The 21,510-nt window shown below is 40.5% G+C and overlaps 1 protein-coding gene across 1 annotated transcript in view; it reads left to right on the top strand.

Moving 5' to 3' along the window:
• C8H8orf34 (chromosome 8 C8orf34 homolog) overlaps positions 1 to 21,510 on the top strand; it is a 97,734-nt gene that overhangs the window by 29,047 nt on the left and 47,177 nt on the right. Inside the window, 4 exon segments of the mRNA XM_056854905.1 lie at positions 3,536 to 3,564; positions 5,444 to 5,613; positions 8,358 to 8,524; positions 18,590 to 18,725. Of these exon segments, the coding sequence (XP_056710883.1) occupies positions 3,536 to 3,564; positions 5,444 to 5,613; positions 8,358 to 8,524; positions 18,590 to 18,725 (502 nt within the window).

Below are 21,510 nucleotides of genomic sequence, written 5' to 3'. Positions count from 1 at the left end.
TTTTATAGTTGTTTAAGAATGCAAATGTAAGGGGCTTAGACCTACCAATGAGTAAGATGAGAGGCATCAGGACATAGTGCAAAGATGATTGGTACCTACTGTGTAAGTCTGTGAACATTTTGTCTTGGGGTTTCTAGTGATAGCATGGTTTACCTGAAAGCCTCACGTCTGTGAAAATCCACTGAAACAAATCTCCTCTGATCACCCTCCCTTGACTGATTTAATATTATTAGGTTCCATGAGTTATTCCTGAACCATGACATGCTCTGATGACATTCAAACTAGATCCAAATGGGTAGCGTAGTTGGGTAACCTGTTATGTACTACAGACTGATTTGGAAATGCGTAGTGAGCTTTTCATCTACATGAACATGGCATGCATCAGCCCATGGTTGATAGACATGTAATGTTTCCTTATAACAGCCTTGTTTGAAACTTGAGGTCTAGTCCTATGCGTGTTTAACTTAAAGTACGAATGTATTTCAAGTACTGCACCCAAGGGACATTTTCTATAAATGGAGAGAGCGTTTCTAAACTTTAACAGAACTTCCTAAATATGACCTACATATCTTTTTTGGATTGAAGTATTTTAACAGAGACAGCTCACATAGGTGTGAGTTGTAGGGCCATTAAAACCAAGCCAAACACATCATTAAAACAATTAAAACCTAAATATTGTCGAAGGCTTTCACGGTCAGAGTTCATTGGTTCTTGTGGGTTATCCGGGCTGTGTAACCGTGGTCTTGGTATTTTCTTTCCTGACGTTTCGCCAGCAGCTGTGGCAGGCATCTTCAGAGGAGTAACACTGAAGGACAGTGTCTCTCAGTGTCAAGTGTGTAGGAAGAGTAATATATAGTCAGAAAGGGGTAGGGTTTGAGCTGAACCATTGTCCTTCAAATGTGCTAATCATTGTCCTGTAAGTATCAAGATAATGTGCTAATGAGGGTGTGGTATGTTAATATGGAACCATTGTATCCTGAAGTGATTGTTAATGTGTGAAATCCAAATAATAATAATTTGAATAATCAAAACATTAATGGACCGTGCAAGACTGATCTGTGAACCACAGTTTCTCAAGGAAGAAACTAATCATCTAAATCACGCACTGCTAGCAAACGGCTATTCCAGAAATGAAATCAGAAGGGCCATTAAACCAAACAAACATCAGAAAGGAAAAACAGTCTCCCATAGGAAAGGTATTCTTGCCATTTATTTAAGGAGTCACTGATAGGATGGAGAAACTTTTGAAAAAACATAACCTACAAACAGTGTTTAAACCCACCAAGAAAATACAACAGATGCTACGATCAGCAAAAGACAAAAGAGACCCCCTCACCTCTGCAGGAGTATATTGTATACCTTGCAGCTGTGGACAAGTTTACATCGGGACAACAAAACGCAGCATACAAACAAGGATAAAAGAACATGAAAGATACTGCAAACTTGGCCAATCTGAGAAATCAGCAGTGGCTGAACATGGACTGACACAAACAGGACACAGGGTCTTATTCCAAGACATGGAAAGACTGGACAATTCTACCAACTATTTTGTCAGATTGCACAGAGAAGCCATTGAAATTCATAAACATCAGCACAACTTTAACAGAAAAGAAGAGAGTTTAAGAATGAATAAGGCTTGGCTTCCTGTCCTGAAAACCTCCAGACTAACAAAGACTACAGTCAACAATAGCCATGCAGATTAGCTTTGGATTTCACACATTAACAGATCACTTCAGGATACAATGGTTCCATATTAACATACCACACCCTCATTAGCACATTATCTTGATACTTACAGGACAATGATTAGCACATTACCTTTGATACTTTTTGCAGGACAATGATTCAGCTCAAACCCAACCCCTTTCTGACTATATATTACTCTTCCTACACACTTGACACTGAGAGACACTGTCCTTCAGTGTTACTCCTCTGAAGATGCCTGCCACAGCTGCTGGCGAAAGAAAATACCAAGACCACGGTTACACAGCCCGGATAACCCACAAGAACCAATTAAAACCTAGTTAAAATACACATACAATATAATAAAATAGACATACTTAAAACAACAAGACATAGGACAGGAAGGAGAGATCACTAAGGCCACGCCAGATGAATAAAAAAGTCTTCACCCACTGGCAGAAGACAGCAACAGAAGAGGACAGATTAATCTCTCTGGTGAGAGAGTTCCAGGGCTTTGGTGCCACGACTGAGAAGGCCTTATCACAGGTTGCCACCAGCCTAATAGAAGGTGGAGGGGCATCAATGGTAGGGCCTCTGAATAGGACTATAGTGGTTGGGAGGGAAATAGTAACAAGGTCTGATGAGCAGGGTTGTGAACTCCCCCTGTTGAGTTTGGCCCTGCGCCTTTGCAAGCTGCTCTAAGGAGCCATGGAGAGAAAGGGTTTGCTCCTCACAACATACCCATGAGTGTGACAGATATGCCAGATGAATGGCTACCAGAGCATCCAAAATGGTACAGGATCTGGGCTAGAAACGGTGAGATGGCAGCCCCATGGCAGAGTGGCAGGATCCACACCAGTCACCACAGCCACCCCATACTGCACTAAGAATGTTATCATGGCTTGCACAGATGCTACACGGACATAGGTAGTGATGATGGACAGCACAGTAGGCTTGAGGGCTACAGCCATGTCTGTGGGACAGCAGCAAGATCTGTGTTTCCTCCAAAAGCACGGGGGGGGGGGGGCTCCACTTTCCAGGATACCCGTTCAGGGCACCCATCCAGTTGTTATCTATCCTCTGTGCAGAGTTGCACTGTCGCTACTCCAGTCGCAGGTACTGCTGCATGGTGTGGCTGCCCTGAGGGCAATAGGTGCTATGGGTGTTTGGCCAGCAGTTCCCCTAGACAAAGCCCCAGCTGCTGTCAGTTTCCCTGGAGGGGAGGCGGCGGCCTGGAACCATACTGAGAGCCTGCAAAAATGATAGAAAAGGCTTAGGGCGAAAAGGCTTGGGGAGCTGACTAAAGTCAGCCCCGCCCCTGGGAATGCCTCCTTTGGCACTGGCACTAGCCCTTGCACTGGAAAACTCCTGCAGCAGTGGCTGCTCCAGCGCCCAAGCATAGCGTTGCTGCACGGCTCCCCGGCACTGGTATAAGTGGCCCGCTGCCAACGTAGATGCCCATTCTCATGCCACAAGTGGCATCTGCGCTGGTGCTGGGGACGCGTTGCCTCCAGAAGCCTTTCGCCCCTCCCTTCAGGATTGTTCTGCCAAAGTGTCAAAATGCTAACAAAATCCTGGAAATCACATACAGATTTTGGAGAGTGGTGCTGTGTGCCTCCCAAGAACTTCATTGCTTTTTAAAGAATTAATTAATGCAGAGAATATTTGATAGCTTCTTGCATAGCAAGATATTAAGCTGCATCTGAAAATAATGCTGCAGAACATTGTGTCTGATCAGTGCTAACTAATGGAACAGATTTCATAGAGTCGGCAGTAGAGTACATTGTGCGAACATTTCTTTTATTTATTTATTTTTGAATGGCTTTTAATTTTGTCTTTGTTTTGTTCATAGGCATTGCAATTTCTGATGAAATAGACAAGGTAAGAACTGCTGTATACCTAGAAAATTAATTCCTGTTCATATCTATCTGCATTCAAGCAGTGGACATTGGTATGCATATAATATCATAACATTCTTTTATGTTATGATCTTTAACATAATATTCTATCATTCTATTGACAGTGGTGTTTCATTGCTGTTGTTAACGTATAGATGTTTCACATAAATTAGACCATATACAATCTTATATTTTGTTTTTCTTCTTCCATAGTCATTTGAAGCTAGTGTGTCATTGTGACGTAGTGTAAGCTGAAAATCTAAATGCAAAATTGGAAATAAGATCAAATGAAATAAAAAATCTTTCTTCTCACAGCAGTATGGTTAAGGTTGAGGATGTGCGTGTGTGTGTGTGTGTGTGTGTGTGTGTGTGTGTGTGTGTGTTAAGTGCCGTCAAGTCACTTCTGACTCATGGCGCCCCTGTGAATCAGAGTCTTCCAAAATGTCCTATCCTTCCTCAGATCTTGCAAACTGAGGGCTGTGGCTTCCTTTAGTGAGTCAATCCATCTCTTGTTGGGTCTTCCTCTTTTCCTGCTGCCCTCAACTTTTCCTAGCATGACGGTCTTTTCCAGTGACTCTTGTCTTCTCATTTTGTGACCAAAATACGATAGCCTCAGTTTAGTCATTTGAGCTTCTAGGGTTGAGGATACAGGTGTTTTATTACAGTCTTTTGTGACTTTTCCTCACTGAGAAGAATGTTGAAAATGCTTTCAAAGCGGTTTCTAAGGAAATCTGAGTGACAGGATTCCTTTAAAGATATCAGGATTTGGAAATCATAAATATAAGTAACAACATTTTCTGTGCCCTTTAAGTGGGGTATTTTGCAGCTAAAAGACACAGAGTTCCAGGAGCATTTCCCCCTTTTAAATAGCTAGTGAACAGCCCCCCAGTTTAGGACTGTAGGGTTGCCTACCTCCAGGTACTGGAAGAAGAAAATACCTATGCTGGAAATAGTAGAAACTATAATAAATGGCAGCACGTGGCTTCAAAGATAATGTAATGTGAAATATACCAATTGGAAAAGAAAACAATATTATAGAATATAATAATTCTATTTTTTGGAAAATCCAAAACACAACATATATTCATAAACACTGTGTTGAAAGCTATTACAACTGCTATTACAACTGATCTCCAGCCGATAGAGATCAGTTCACCTGGAGAAAATGGCCGCTTTGGCAATTGGATTCTATGGCATTGAAGTCCCGCCCTCCTCAAGCTTCACTCCAAAAACCTCCCGCCGGTGGCGAAGAGGGACCTGGCAACCCTATAGGACTGTGATGTTGGGCAGAGAAGTTTTAAGTCTTCCCCTATGACTTTTCTGACTTGAAATGACCCATCAGGTTGCTGTTTATATCATTTGGACATACATAGCGTCTAACAGAGCAAATTGCTGCCCTGAAGGACAACAGGTTTTGGAAAAAGAAAAAAGTGATAAAATCATATATGAAGTAGTTTTTAAAAGCTCTAGGAGTGAGTGGAAATCGATTGTTAGTGCTGTTGTTGATTTCTTTGTTCATGTATAAAAACCGTGGCTGATCCAACAGTTAAAAGAAATGAGGGATATCAAAGATGAGCCATTCCTTAAGCCTCTCCTCAGGGAATAGACAATTTGATTTCTTCAGTTCACCTGAACTTTCACAACTCTGCATTAGTTAAAATTGATTTTAAAATGCTGTGATGTTATTGATACCTGTCAAATCAAATTCCCCATAAGAGTAACGGATAAATATCCTTGTTGCCTTCTCTGGCCATAACATTTACTCCTCAGCTATTTTCCTCATTATCTGTGTTAGTTATAGTCTACATAGTTAATTCCCATATTTCTGTACATAAACCGTGAGGATCTTTTCCCTTTCTTAGGATGTAGCAGCATTTAATGCTCCTCTTCTACGGCCCCGTGTTGTTGGCGAATGGGTTGGCCGTGAAGAGAATGATGCAGATCCATTGGCTGCTGAAATGCTGCAACCTCCAATACCAAGAAGCAAAGTGGAACAATGGGATAGTGAAGATAGCAGCAGTCCTGGTGGAAGGTAAATTCTGTTGCTGTCTGAAGGACTTCAACCCAGACAGAGGTTCTGATTAGTATTCAATCACAGCAATCTGATTTTATCTGATGCAGCTATTTATCTGGCTCTCTTCCTACTCTAAGAGCCCATTCCTTAAGTGGGGGGGAGCTCCTTAGGAGCCGCTGTGACCCCGTGCTGGTGTAGGTGCCACCTACGCCGGCACGGGGGCAAACACGCCAGCGTCCGGGTGTACTGCTGCCACAGCGGCAAGGCTTTCCTGGAAGGAAAAGCCCACGCCAGAATGGGAGGCGTTGTTCCCGGGGGTTGAGCTGCCTTTAGGCAACTTCCACAGCCCTTTCGCCCCAGGAACGCCCCCTTGAGTGGTAGCAGGGCTGCATTACCTTTTTTGGTGGCGCAGCCTCGGTGTTTCCTATGGGGCATTTCCCCCCTTTTTCCTGTATTTTATTTTTTTAAATGCTTCCCCCCCCTCATGGCAGCCAGGAAGCCTCTGAGGCGGCAACATGGCTGTGCTGCTCCCGCCTGTCACGGATCCACCCCCTCCTTCAGGAATGGGCTGTAAGCACAAGTAACTTGCTTTGGGCATAGGAGGTCTTGTTGGGGAAGGCAAGCTCAGAGCCTCCCATTCTCAAGATTTTACCACCTGTACATTTATAAAACAGAGTGAGTAGTGTCAGCAATGCTCAGATGACTCATGTTGTTCTCCACTATGCTCCTGTACTGTGGTGGGATGTTGACCTAAGTGTCTGTAGCATCTTGCTAATTTGTCATTTTCCCCCCCAATAATGGATGCTAAGCATTTTATAGTAAGGTTGCTTTTGGAAGCAATTACAAAATTTGCAAAATGTATTGGGTTGACTCTGCTTGAGTGGGGATTTTTGTTGATTTTCCTTTACCAGGTTAGCTTGTGTGCCACATTCCTTTATATTCAGGATTGGTTGGTAGCAACAATGGGGGTGTATAGTGAGTTGCAGTAATATGGGAAAGCAAGAAACCTCTTTTCTATTTATAGAGCTCCATTCACAGTCCTCTAGATCCATTTTAAGTATAGCTGAGAACAACATTTCTTTGTATTCTGCCAGATAAAGAGTTCTGTGTAAATCATACTGCAGGCTAACTAAAATTAGTCCAGTATAAGATTTCACCTTAATATATTTTGCATTTCATTCTCTGGATACATATAGTTCAAGTCAATTTGATTTTAAACTCCATTCAGATGTCTTCATGTTGAAATTGGTGTTGCTATCATCTCAGAGTAATATAGAGTATTTTTATAGAGTTTATAGAGTATATTTAATGATTGAAATTTGCATGACATTAACATCCGTGTGATTAGGCTGTTGTTTAGGTAAAGGTAGTCCCCTGTGCAAGCACCGGGTCATTCTTGACCCATGGGGTGACGTCACATCCCGACGTTTCCAAGGCAGACTTTGTTTGCGGGGTGGTTTGCCAGTGCCTTCCCCAGTCATCTTCCCTTTACCCCCAGCAAGCTGGGTACTCATTTTACTGACCTTGGAAGGATGGAAGTCTGAGTCAACCTTGAGCCGGCTACCTGAAACCAACTTCCATTGGGATCGAACTCAGGTCGTGAGCAGAGCTTTTGACTGCAGTACTGCAGCTTACCACTTGATATGTGTATGACATGAACATCTATGTGATTAGGCTGTTATTTACTTTAACCTAATTATTTAGCCTTGGTAACTTTACTATTTGGAGCTAATCTTCCATAATCTTTCATATGGAAGCTGGTATGTAACTACTGGCAGATAATTTTAAATGCTGAATGTGAGGCAGTGTGAGGAAAAAAATGTTTTGTTTTAATTTTTATCTTACATTATTGGGAAATCGAAAAGCAGTTTGATAGTTGACAAGAGTAGGAATTAAAGGGCTGGTGAAACCAAACAAAAATATTAATGTTTATATCTTATATGAATTCTTCTGAATTCTTAGTAAACTTAAGGTTCCATTTGCAACATTTTGTGTGCTCCTGAGTCTTCTTTACCTAATGGATATATTTCCATGCAGTAGTTTAAACTGAAACGTGATCTACACCAACATTAGAGTTATCACAAATGTAGACATTAGGCTCTGAGGAAGGATGTTTAAGCTTCTTGCCACCAGAAACTTTATTTAGGTTTAAACAAATATGACTACAAATGAAAATATAAGACAGGTCCAAGGAAGGTTGTATGATATAAGAATGAAAATGAAACATTTAACGTAACTGTTAATGGGGGCGGGGTTAATTATCTTTTTGGTGGCTACACAAGTGGAGTTTGTATTCTCTGACTGGTTATAAAGTTATTTGTGTGGACTAGAAGAAGCTAGCAAAAGACTCAAGTTTTTTACTTACAACTTACCACTGACTAATTTGTTAATATTAATAACTGGAATTTATTACTCATTACTAACAACCCTGTTCTATGTATCACTATTTATCTACCTTCTGTCTGTACACATGCCAGTGATCAGATCTGAAATTGCCAAATTTCTTAAACTGAATTGCAACTGCAGTTCCTAAACTAGGGATGGAAACCATATGTATAGTGTGAATTGTCCACTTATCACCTGGCTGCTTGCACAGTTTCCCATTTAATGCAGGATATGTACATGGAAGTTTGCTTATCACGTGTGCATAGTTCTACAATTGGGGGGAGAGTATTTTAATAAAATGTAACTTATACATTCTACTAGGGTATACATAAATGTTCTATATGTGATTATGGAGAAGATCACTTTTTCTCCTCTAGTTTAAAGATGGAACCAAAGACCAAAGGATTGAAACACCAGCAGCAGCAACATAAGAAACTTCTAGCTGCCATGCTTTCCCAGGATTCATTTGATTCTGTACAGAGCACAGCTCCGTCAGTAACAGAGGAAGATATTGACAATGAAGATGATGCAATGGAACTCCTGGGTAATTAAAAAAGTTAATTTTCCTAATGTACTTTTCCTTATGCTGACTACTGAAAGGCATGAACCTTCGGAAGTAGAGATTTGAGCCTTTTCCCATTTACACCTAGTTCCACTGTGCCGTGCCTTGATGTAATTCATGTGTATTTTGTACTTTTTATGCACAGCATAATAAACTGAACATTGAGCTTTCTGCCATGGTAGATAAGCTTGCTAACCACTTCCAGTCATTTCCTTGTGATCTAGCGTTGCAGGGGAAGATTGGATGTGTTCATAGAACGATAGAATTGGAAGGTGCTATACAGGCCATCTAGTCCAACCCTGTGCTCAGTGCAGGATCAGCCTAAAGCATCCCTGACAAGTGTTCATCCAACCTCTGCCTGAAGACTGCCAGTTGGGGTGGGTGGGAATCACTATCTCTCTAGGCAGCTGATTCCACTGCTGAACAACTCTTACTGTAAACATTTCCCCCCCTAATATTCAGCTGGTACCTTTTCACCTGTAATTTATAATCATTTTTTGTGAGTCCTATCCTCTGCTGCTCAGTTTATTTCATTATTTATTGGAAGCTGCCCTGAGCCTGGTGATGCTGGGGAGGACAAGGTATAAATATAATAAATAAATAAACAAACAGGAACAGCTCCCTGCCCTCCTCTAAGTGACAGCCCTTCAAATATGTAAAGAGAGCAATCATATCCCCCCTCAACCTCCTCTTCTCCAGCCTGAACATTCCCAAGTCCCTCAGTCTTTCCATGTAGGGCTTGCTCTCCAGGCCCCTAATCATCCTTGTCGCTCTGCTCTGCACCCTCTCCATTCTGACCACATACTTTTAGAAGTGAGACCCCCAGAACTGCACATAGTACTCCAGGTGCAGCTGGACCATGACATCTTGAGATTTGGGTGTTATGCCAAGATCGCATTGGCCTTTTTTTGCTGCGACAAAACTGGGTACCCATATTTAGCTTACAGTCCTCCCATACCCCACATTCTTGACACACAAACTGTTACCCAGAAGTGTATCCCCCATCTAATTTTGAAGCCAGTGCAGTTTGCATAAAATGGGATGGTAACAATCCCTATGACAAGCAACAGAGAACAGCAAGGCAGCTGTATTTTTCATTAGTTCAAAGTCTCTGAACCATTTTCAAAGGCAGTTCTGTATAGACTGTATTACAGTAGTCTAACCTGTATATTTACCAGTACATACCTCCATTATACCCACAACACCTATAGTTGGCAGACCAGCACAAACTGGAAAAGGCACTCCCTGGCAAGCTCATACTGGAATACATGTTGCTAGTCTTTAAGCTGCCACTAGTCTTCGGTTTTGTTTTGATACAATAAGTGAGTGTGGCTACCCCACTAAAGATTACCTCCACTTCCTGTCTGCCAGGCAGCAGAAATTTCCCCAGACTTCAAACCTGCTTCATCAAGTGGAGCACAATCCTGTCTACAACTCACCGTTCAGTTTAAGTCCTGTGTTGTCAAGAGTAAGCGTCAGTTTTTTTGCTCACATCTCTTTCCTTGACAGTCTCCAGACACCACTTCGGTGCTTTGACAGCCTCCTTGGATTCAGATGGAAAGGACATATGAGAATTGCATGTTTGCTGCCACTGTATGCCACATCTCTGGATGCAAGTGTTTAAGAGCATAGGAGACAAGGTGAAGCCCTAAGGCATCTCATAGTGGAACCTTGTCTCCTAGGACTAACTTTTGGGTACCTATGCACCAAATAGGATTGGAGCTCAGCAAAAAAAAAAAAAATATTTAGGATATACTGTTCACACAATTGTTTTTCTTTTCAGTGAAAGACTAAGTAAAGTGTCTAATTGCTGGCATTGTAACTCACATGTTGAATTTTTTTAAAAAACATATGCTTTGGGCCTTCCCAGCTATTTGGTCTTTTTGAGAGAAAGTAATTACCTGTATCAATTTTCTATTAGAATAGTACCCCGTCCCTGTTAACTGACCCAGAAGAATACTATGATCTGTGGTATTGAAAGAAGCACAGAAGTCTGAAAACACCAACAAAGACATTCTTACCCACTCCTTTTTCACAGTGGATGGCAGATTGTAATTTATCTGCATATTTTCTTCTGTTGGTCCATATTCAGCTGTTGTCAGTCCCCTTTATTCTGTCATGCTTTCACTGTTATTCTGTTACCTATGTCTGGATAGTCTCTGTGACTCTGTTCATTTGAAGCATTCAAAATTCCTCTTCAAAACCTGTTTCTCTGCCAAAACAAAACATTCATGAGACATTCATAACCTTACCTTTTTCCGAGCCTTTTGCTTCTGTTTAATTGCCACTTCCAATGACTTTTTGCATTACTTTTGTCAAGGTCTGTTTTAAGAACAGCCCACCATGTTGTGACTGCCACAAGAAGGCTGCTTTAAATCATCTTATAACTTTTACCACATTTATTAAATGCCAGTAAGACTTAGGTACTGGATTACAGACTGTAAAGCCTAGTGATCACACATGCTTGTCCATATGGATTACAATCTCCGAAGAGTATATCTATACCAGGCACATAGTGAGAATGAATATTCCCTCAGTTTAATGTAGTGCAGATGTTTCTTGAATTCCACCATGAATTGTTAAGACCTGGCAGCTATAAATCACATCAGACAATCTGCTGCCACTTTGAAAAGTCTTACTGAAGTGGTAGTTTTATTGAAATGAGTGGGGCTTGTGCCAGTGTAGCACTTTGAGGATCAGTGTTTTAATTAGGCATTTACTATTAAAGACATGCAAGCTGGTTTTCAGTTACCCTAATGGAAATTTTGGCTGTGCTTAGAACTGATATGTTTATGTTTCCAGAGTCCTGTTTCAAAACATTTGTAAAGGTAGCAATCTGCAAAAAAGAAGGAATCCATTTTTCAAAATAGTTCTGGGATGTGATAGAAACAGCATTTAGTATTTTTGACTTGGATTCAGTTCCCAGTTCTGTTACAATGATGTTGCACTGAGGCAATTCATGTTGTCTAATGTATTGATGGGCGAATTCCATAGACTGAAAAAATAGGGCGTAAGAACTTCATTACGTCCTTAAGTATCTTGAATGTCATGCTTAGCTTTTTATGAATTGTGCTGTTTCAAAAAATAAGCATTTTCCTCTCCTAGTAAATATTATCAGAAGATGAAGGTAGGTTATTAAGAGAAAATGTGAAGTAAAATAAAAAATAACCATACTTCTGAAGACAAACAAATAGTTTTCAGTTACCTTAATGGGAATGTGATTGTCCTCTGGCAGAATAAAGGAAACATGGGAGTTGAGGGATAGATATAGAATATATGAAGACAGAATGAATAAAGCACAAGAGTCAGTGCTCCTAAGATATGTTAAAGGGAGACAGTGATTGTAGGATCAGAACCTGTGATGCTTGCTGTTGTCATAAATGAAAATTCTGTGCCATATAAGAACATTAACAGTGCAATCCTATGCAGAGTTACTCTCATCAATCCAGTTTGGTTCAATAGGCTTAGACCGGAGTAACTCTGCACAGGGTTGCACTGTAAGAAGAGCTGCAGCTGTTGCTCCATGTCTGTTCCTACAAATCCCAGTTTGTAGACACAGAGGCAGGCTATAGCAAACCACCTCCGAACCTCTCTTGCCTTGAAAAGCCTACAGTGTCACCTTTTATTATTAAACTTGTATGACCAAAGGTCTTAAGCATAAAACCAATACATCACAACAGATCAAAACTGACAAACCAGTCTAATATGACAAGGCAAAAAACAAAACAAAAAAAACCCAGGCCAATAAAATACATATACCTCATAAAATCTGCGGCACTTAAAAAACAACATGTAACTATGGGTCTATACAGTTAAGAACATAAGAAAGGCCCAGCTGGATCAGACCAAGGCCCATCAAGTCCAGCAGTCTGTTCACACAGTGGCCAACCAGGTGCCTCTAGGAAGCCCCCAAACAAGACGACTGCAGCAGCACCATCCTGCCTGTGTTCCACAGCACCTAAGATAATAGGCATGCTCCTCTGATCCTGGAGAGAATAGGTATGCAGCATGACTAGTATCCATTCTAATTAATAGCCATGAATACCCCTTTCCTCCATGAATCTGTCAACTCCCCTCTTAAAGCCATCCAAGTTGGCAGCCATCACCACATCCTGGGGCAGGGAGTTCCACAAACATCAAAAGGTTTCTCATCATCAAAAAGTTTTAGGGTGATGTTCTTATGTTCTTATCACTATTGTCAGATATTTAGCAACAGCTCAGGTTGTTTCTGAATCAAGATCAGCTAATAATAATGATACCACCCCAAGAGGGAACTGATATCTAGACAAAATAGGCCTAATCCAGAGAGCTCTGGGGACAGGCTATTGATCACAAAATAGCAAAACATAGTCTACAGTCTGTATTACACCATACACAATCACAGAAATATTCGGAAAATTGAGTTTTAGCAATTTGTCATCTTATTTCTGCAGTTGGCAGGACATTCAATCTGGTGAGCATAAAAGCACTCCCGTGGCAAGGTGTTGTGAGGAATTTCAAACATGAGGGAAGGGTCAAGGAGAGGAATCCCTAATGCTGAAATACAACTTGCCAGAGTTAGCGTACTGGCACGATCCAGCTAAAATACCTTCATCCTGGTCATCCTTGATGCTGCCTCGTAATTCGTATTCTTAAGCATAGCAAGGGAAAGGCCAAGGGACTCAACTCTATTAATTACACACCTCTCCCAAGAACTTCTAACTCCCAAGAACTTGTGTGTCACCGTAAGTCAGCTGTGACTTCACACACACACACACACACAAAAGGCAAGCAAGAGACCTGAGTTGTTATTTTCTGATTCAAAACGAAGATTCATCGAACTGGAAAACCACCAATTTGTATCATATATGCAAGAGAAGGAGAGTGGGAATGGAACATATAAGCGCCAGACCTTTTAGAGGCTTGTTCTCATCACCAACAAAAAAAGAGGCTGGTTCTTGACTTTTTGAATGCAGCCTGGAGCTCTGCTGGCACAGATTGCCCTAAGTCTGGAAGGTATTTAGCCCAGTGTAAATGGTGGTACTGACAGTACCCTGTGTTCATAGCCCATCTTTGAAGGGGAGATTTGCAATATAGTTGGTATAGAAATATTATTTGGAAATACAGCTCTGCCTTCTTTTCTACCTTAAAGGCCCATTAACAAAGAGAAAGAAGAAACGTACCTTGGCTACCAGTCTTTGTTTCCAATGGACGATTGTGTTTGTAAAAGCTTCCCTAAAGTGAGGTGTTTTGACCTTGTAATTTTATTGGAGAAGCTAACTAATGGGAAATATAGAGTAATTGCTGGAATGAGCAAAGTTGCAACAAATATGTAGCAACTATGGCTATTTAGTATGCAGCCAGTATCGCTAATGTATACGGAGCTGGAAGATCCTTACTAGCCTGCTTCTGATTATATCTGTTCACATACATACTTATCTTAAGGGCTGGTACAAGTATGTTAAGGATTCTATAGCGTAACATTTTTGTGTAGCAGTGTTTCAGCAATAGGTTGTTGCCACTTGAGGGCACTAATGTGTTTTCTTTTATGTATTCATGTAATTTCAGATAAGCAAAATATGTTGGAGAATGCTAAAAGAGTCTTCATAATTTTTATACGCATGGCATATAAGACAGAATGTATTTTGAAGTGTAGGATTTCTTTAAGAAAATCAAGACATTCAAGTACAAGTGTTATTTTTTTATTGTTTCTTGTAATGCCAGTCCTGGAAGACCTTTTTTAAAAAGTTAGAATATGGTGTAATTATATAGGTAATGAATTTGTAAATGCAGTCTTATGAGAAAGAAAGGAATAATGTATTTTTTTAAAGCAATGAATATTTTCTTTGTCTGCAATTTATGGTTGTAACGTGTGGGGAGCACATTATACTGTCATTGGATTGTATTTTTTGAGGAGACTTCCTCCAAGAAAGAGTATTTTCTGTTGGTAGAAGAGCTGTTTTGGTTAAAGGCTCTTTGTGCTCAAGGAAGTTTGCTGATCAGTGGTAAGATATCACCCACTGATCTAAGCAGAATGAGAAACCTGATAGATAAAGTTGGTAGCCCTGTTGGTTCATACAGAAATTCCAGTAACAACATAGTAGTAGTCAGGCTTTTGAGATTCCAGAACCCTTGTTCATACTGGATGTTCAGTACAGAAAAGAGGATGGGGAGATGGTGCATCCAAGTCTGCAACACCTTCTGAATTCCATTTTAACAAACAACGTTCAAATTAGGCATTTCATTATCATGTCCTGAAAAGACACCGCTCTTCCTTTTTGTTTGCTTCCTCAGTGTTTATTTTGTGGGTTCTAATAAAAGGGCATTCTGATCCTGCCATTTAGACTATTAGAATGTCATTATTACAAAACTCTATAAAATGGGTATATAAACTTCTTTCATTTTTCTGTGTTCTTGGTGCTACTCCAAATTAACTCTTGTAATGTTAAATTTTAATTCTCCTGATTCCTTTTATTTATTTTTAACTTGCATATGTATCCATTTCAACTTGCTGATACACAATAACATGCAGAAAACACACGAGGACTTGCAAGGGGGTATGTTATTCCCCCTTCTCCACTATTTCCTCTTTCTGTTCCCTGAAAGCCTTCCCACCTTCCTTCCCCCAGAAACCTCTACCTAGAAAAATTGTGGCCCAGTTGTGTGGTGCCAGCTGTTGGGCGAAACCCACAAGGATGTATGGGTCACACTTCATTTCCCCCGTATCCCCTTACCCACCCTATTTCCTCTTTCCCACCTCCTGTCAATCCCCATATTCTCACCTTTCCCTGCTTCCTTCTCTCCTTTCTACCCACCCACCAATCTTCCTTTTATCTGCTTCCCCATTTTCAGCAATATTTATTACTTATTTACTTCATTTATATTCCACCTTTCTTGACAGCTTATATCATTCTCCTCTCCATTTTATTCTCACAGCAACCCTGTGAGCTAGGTGAGGCTAAGAATATGTAACTGGCGTAAGGTCACCCAGTGAACTTACAGGGTAGAGTGGTGGTGATTCAAACCTGGGTTTCCCAGATCTTGATGTGAAACTCTTAAGCGCTGCACTGCACTGGCTTTCATGGGATGGCTGCTGTTGAAGAGTAACAGGCAGCCAGTTCCTGGTGCGTCATGTACTATCACGTCTCCTAGAGGTTACTGCTAGGCCTGGCCCCAATGAGTCCTCCTTCAAAGGACCCTAATATCCTTTGTACAAGTTCAGTAATGTGAAATCTTTCCCTGTTTTTCAGTATAATTTACTGGTAAGCTTACACGTGGTTATTGTTAGATTATTTCATTATTTGCCCTAGCTTACTATTTTTAGAATGGAAATTGTACACTTTTCCGGTAGATTACTTGGCAAACTAGCAAAGCTTGACTCCATTAAGAAACCAGTTGCATAAACCATGAGGATATGAAGAAATATGGTGTGACATTCAAGGCTAAGGCAAAATTTAATTTACTCTATGTAAACACATCAAAGCTATATGGCCATCTGTCTGAAAAAAATTAAAAAGCGGTTAGGTCAAATGTATACTAAAATTAATGAATTCAGTATTTCAGTGTTTGTTCATAAGCTCTGGTTCTTTAAAATGGAGTCTCTGAGTTTAATCCCCCCTCCCTCCCACACATACACTCCTTTTACAATGAAGTGTTATTGAAGAAATATGTGAAGAATCATCTCCTGCTGAACATCAGTAGTTTGGCTATATTTTATGGGGAAAATGATTTACAAAACAGGGATGTTTGCAGAATATATAGAAGGACTGTTTTTGTAACAGCACTGTCAAAGACTGGGGTTTCCAGCCCACCACATCCTTGCAAGGAAGATTTGATTACCCTGTCCTCAGACCCGGAACCCTGGAATAAATCCCCTTCTGATACTTTGACCACAACTGGGTTTGGACTGTTACACACTGTAGAACACACCAATAAAAGCAACAGGCTTTATTGAAAAGATTAAAGAAAAGGTTCAGGCTTAATCATAAGACAGGAATAAGCAGGTGCAAATAAAATAATAAAACTAGTTTCCAAACATACACTGACAGATGCGAAGGCAGGCAACTTACAATATCTTCAAATCAGCATAAGTACCAAAGCAGCAGGTAGGGTATGCAGCAAAATGGTCCCTAGCCCATTACTGGTCTTGATGTTACTGTTGGGCCATGCGTGGAAAAACTTGTGTCAAATGGTTATAGGCTAGCTTTATAGGAAACTTGATCACTGACCCCCTGAGTAGTATAAGCCAATCAGCATGAACGTGATTCATGCTGAGAGCAGTTAAATCAGATTGCTTTGAAATACAAAGGTGTGATCCCACTCTTGGCTTGGGAACAGCAAAAGGATGAGTTTGTAGTGTTTGATATGGAACTCTCCGTGTTATTTTTTTAACAATTGGCTGATATATCAGGAAACAGGCCATCACTTTAAATTTATGACATGTCCAAATACTAATGTTTAAACTGTCAGGCTGATTGATACAGAGGTGACCATCTGTCTTGAAAAGCACAAACAATATCTATAGGTTCTTCTGACTGGTCATATTTTCCTCTTGTAATGTTTTGGTAGCGTGGGCAGGACAAACTATTATAAATCCAAAAGGATGAGAAGATAATAGCTTGAATATGGAGAATCTGCATGTAATTTTTGAAGAAAGTTCCCTAAATACTCCTTCCCCCTAAGAACCACAGTAGGAAAATATACCAGCAGAGCAGTGTCAGTTTTTAGGGTAGATTGTCCTTTGGGTTATCTAAAACCAATTGTTTTCCCCTGCCCATATGTATTTACCTTATCACGTTCTCCTAACTTTGATTGGCAAGCGATGTTATGAATACCATGCTGGTAATTGAGAAAACTGCCAACGATCCTTATTGTTGCCTCACACTAAAGAAGCTGTGTGTGCTGAGGTATGTACAAGGTTGCACATGTGCAACCAGCCTGGATATTAATAGTCATGAATGAATGTGAATATGTAGAGGCACCAGCATAGCCACTGACCTAACTTTGGATATATAAAAGAACAATCCTATTTGGGAAGGGACTGTGGCTCAGTGGATGAGCCTCTGCTTTGTATGCAGAAGACCCCATGGTTCCAACTCTGGCATCTCCGGTTAAAGAATCTGGCGTAGGTGACGTGACAGTCTGAAACTGGAGAGCAGCTGCCAGTCTGAGTAGACAATACAGACGAAGAAGAAGATAAGAATATGATAAAGATTACCATTTCTTATCTGACAGCAGACATAAGGCAAAAATGTCCCAACTTCCAAAATACATCATCATCTTGCAAACTGACCAGACTCAGGTCTTACACCAAAGTTCATTATGCATGAAAGAAGTCCTTATTACTCCAAGCCAGGTGTGCCTCTGTGCACTTAGTCATGGAGTAGCACTCCCAACGAGAGGCACTTCCAGGCTCTAAAGCAGGACATTCAGCCCTGTAACAGCCCAGGTATGCAGCTTGCTCATTTCAGATCTCTGAAAAGAGTCCAGTTAGTTCAAGCTGTTAACTGCAGTGAGCTTGCCTGCAATTCCTTCCTCCCTGTACTAATGGAACTGAAGGGCTGGGGGAATGGAGGAGTTGGCTAGAATGCGGCAGCATTCTGAATCCTAAAATGGATACATCCACTGTGATCAGAGCGTGCTGCTCTAATCCCCACTGTTTCCTGAGTTGAAGCCTGTTAATCCATTCATAATCCAGCAGAACATACTTATCCCACAAGAAGAAGGTTCTTTGCTCTGAAGGAAGGCTCTGATCCAGCCCTTTGCCTCAAACCCATTACATACAGATAACCCCTTAAAGATACCAGAGAAACCAAATATTAGGGTACTCATTCTTCACTGTAAAGAACAAGGGCACAACCTGTGTAAAAGGACTGAACTGTGACCATACATTAGTTTACATATTAATGTATATGTGTGTGTTAAGTAAATGTTTATTCCTGCAACTCATTTTCGTTGTTCTTTTCAAATTCTATAGTGACTTTACTGCTTGTATTTCTCTGATACTTGGTGTGTGCTGTTATTGCTGCTAATATTTTCTTAGTGGTGTGTTTGCTTTTTTCCTTGCAGAGGATCTCGATGATTTAAGAATGGAAGGGGTGACCAGTGTAATTTCTTCAGGGAGCAAATTTAACCAGACTCGAAGTACACATACTGCTGAGCCACAAGCCAAGGTCACACTGAACATCTGTGCAAGGTGTGCCAGGTAAATAGTAGGCATTGAGGCTCAAAAATAATTGTTTGCTTTGAGAGTTTCAAATCAATATTGTGCTTCCCTAAGGAAAAATTGTGTTGCAAAATGATTTGTAGAATGCCTGGCTAGATGACTAAGGAGAAGCAGAAGATAGTGTCCCGTCTTATGTTTGGATTGGTTTGTATCTATGACTTGCACTTTCATCATTCAGAATTTAATTTAACAATCCCAGATTCTGGACAGGAAGCCATTGCTCTGGTTTAGCATTAAGACAGAGAGATACCCTAGCTAGATAGAGCCCCTGCTGTTTTGGGTGGAGCTTTCAGCTGAACTGAACTGAAGGGAGCCTTTGGGGAGCTGGAGTGGTTTCCCCCTTTAGCATGGAAAATTCTTATATCATTTTCTAGACTACCATTTGACCTATTTTGGGGTTGGGGTTTCAGAGTTAGCTTTTGATCATTACACTATTCACCCTAACAGTGTACCAAATTGTTTTGAATTCTGATGACCTTCACAGCTGGGATCTGTTTTCCACTTTTTCTGCCTTTGATTAGTTATCTGAATTTCTGTGACTTCTCACTAGAGGATCTAGGCTTTTTATGGCCTCAGAACCTGCCTATATACACCTGTATAAATGGTTGCATAGGTGTCCTTAGGGATTTCATTAAGTTAACTTGTAATGCTTCACAATCCTATCCTGTTGGAAGGAATCTAATCAATATGAAGCCTTTCTGGCTTTGGCAGCTAAAAGCTATTTTTCCATTTGTAGTATGAGAGCCAGGGAATAATGCTGCCAAATCAACTAAGAGGTCCTTTGATTTTCTTTAAACAAAAACCCATTCTTGAGAAGCAGGCTTAGGTGACCAAGCGAGCCAACTCAGACTTTTGTAAGTGGTACAGAATGCAGATCAGCAAGAATTTTATTTATTTTGTACAACTCTGCCAGTTACATCCTTTTATTGTTGCTGCTGACTGTTCTTTTGTGCTCCTTTCAGAAGAGGTTAACTGCTGGTAAACAAAAGCAGCCTGTGGTGAGATGAAGCCCAAATTTGGGCATGTGCCCACCCTCCTTTTATAATTCATCTACTTTAATTTGAGGTTGCCACTTTTTCAAAGGCTGCCTGGTTGGAGATGCTGATTGAATAAAATTGCCATGTTCTCCAGAAAGACACATAGCTGTGCTTATTCAATCATAATGTGGCATAGTCATTGTTAGAGGAAACATTTCTCAATTTGTAAGATTTAAAACTCAAAAATATGGATCAAGCAGTAGCTTTACATCCCTGACACACAAATGTTAGAAAAGCTATTCAGGACAGCTTTTGAAGAAATCAGTGAAAGACACTGCTGTTGGTTTTCTTTTAGTAAATAAAAGAAATAAACATCAACCCAAGCAGCTAAATACATGACATAACTGGAGAGTTCTTCACAGCTTCCCTTACCCTTTCTCTTTAGTTGCCTCTCAGCTGCTCTCAAGATTCCATCCATTCTTGAATATTTTCCAGACCCACCTGATGGGTTTTTAAGGGCCTTTTACCCCCTTCGGTTAATATTTTTCTCCAGTGCCCCAAGTATGTAAAAAGACCTATCTTGCCTGTGGTTGTTCTGCTTTTGCTTTTTTTGTTATGTACACAATATATTTTATCTTCCCCACTGGGTACTCAAAGCAATTGCCATGAGTCAGCCATTTACAAAAGAAAGAAAGAAAAGAAAAATATAATTTAGGCAATCACAAAGAAAAAGAACAGCTCCAGCTTCTGTGCTGGTCCTGGATCCACTCGGTCAGCTCACTCAGAGACACAGGCTGTGAATCATGGGCTAAGAGCCCTTTGGTTCCTGCCCTTAAACCTGCATCAAAGACTCAGTCCTCTTGCTGCACCCAGGCTAAATACCTGCAAGGAAGAAGAAGAAATTCAGCCCAGATCTAGATCTCTTCACTAGATGTGAAGCAGGAGCAAAAAGTCACTGGTACAGCTGACAGCTGTGGTGACATGCCAAGTCCTTAGCCCGACATAAGATATAAGTACATCAAATGTTGTGTTGGCTGTTGACTGATGGAGATGTTTTCCCTACAGTTCTTACTTTACAAAGAAAAGCAGCCTTTCATAGAGCCACAGGAAGATCATACGTTCAGTGTGAAGAGATTCTGTGACTTCATTAAATTGAGCATTTGTTTTAAACCAAGTAATTCTAAAAAAAACTTGCTGTAATGAACCATCATTTGTACCTTGCCCTTTCAAGTGGCACATAAAAACATTATGGGCTATTTGCACAGTGGAGAGAAGGAAAGGTTAAAGGAGAAGCCTGTGGAAAAGGACCAGAAACAATAAGATCTAAAAGAAAACAGGATTCCCAGAATCCCAGAATTCTTATGTAATAGTCTGAAATGTATGAACGTTAGCATCCCTATCAGTCCATCCATTTTCTAGAGCAAGGTGCTTGTTTGAAAACTTAAAAAAATGTTTAAAACATCATTTCTTTAATGTTCCATTGAGATTAGTGGATTCATTTCCAAATAAACATGGCTAGTGTTGGACTCTAAACCTGGTCATCCACACACAGTAACAGACACTTAAATCCTGTCAGTTTCAGTAGTATGTAAGTATGCATAACTGTTGAATTGTGCCTACATGAAAAATGTGCACAATAAACCAAGGACTACTATCGTTATGAATTCCATGCTGCGGAATCAATTTCGTGGTGAGCTCCCTGTGAATTTCCTCTTGAAAGAAACAGCTAGGTCTCATTATGTCCAAAGTCCTTGCTTTGTCATGGGAAACAAACAATCCAAGACATG

The sequence above is a fragment of the Euleptes europaea genome, chromosome 8 (genome assembly GCF_029931775.1).
Source record: "Euleptes europaea isolate rEulEur1 chromosome 8, rEulEur1.hap1, whole genome shotgun sequence".
NCBI classification, from domain to species: Eukaryota; Metazoa; Chordata; class Lepidosauria; order Squamata; family Sphaerodactylidae; genus Euleptes; species Euleptes europaea.
Note: the sequence above shows the minus strand (reverse complement) of the source record. Positions and strands in the feature narration are given on the sequence as shown.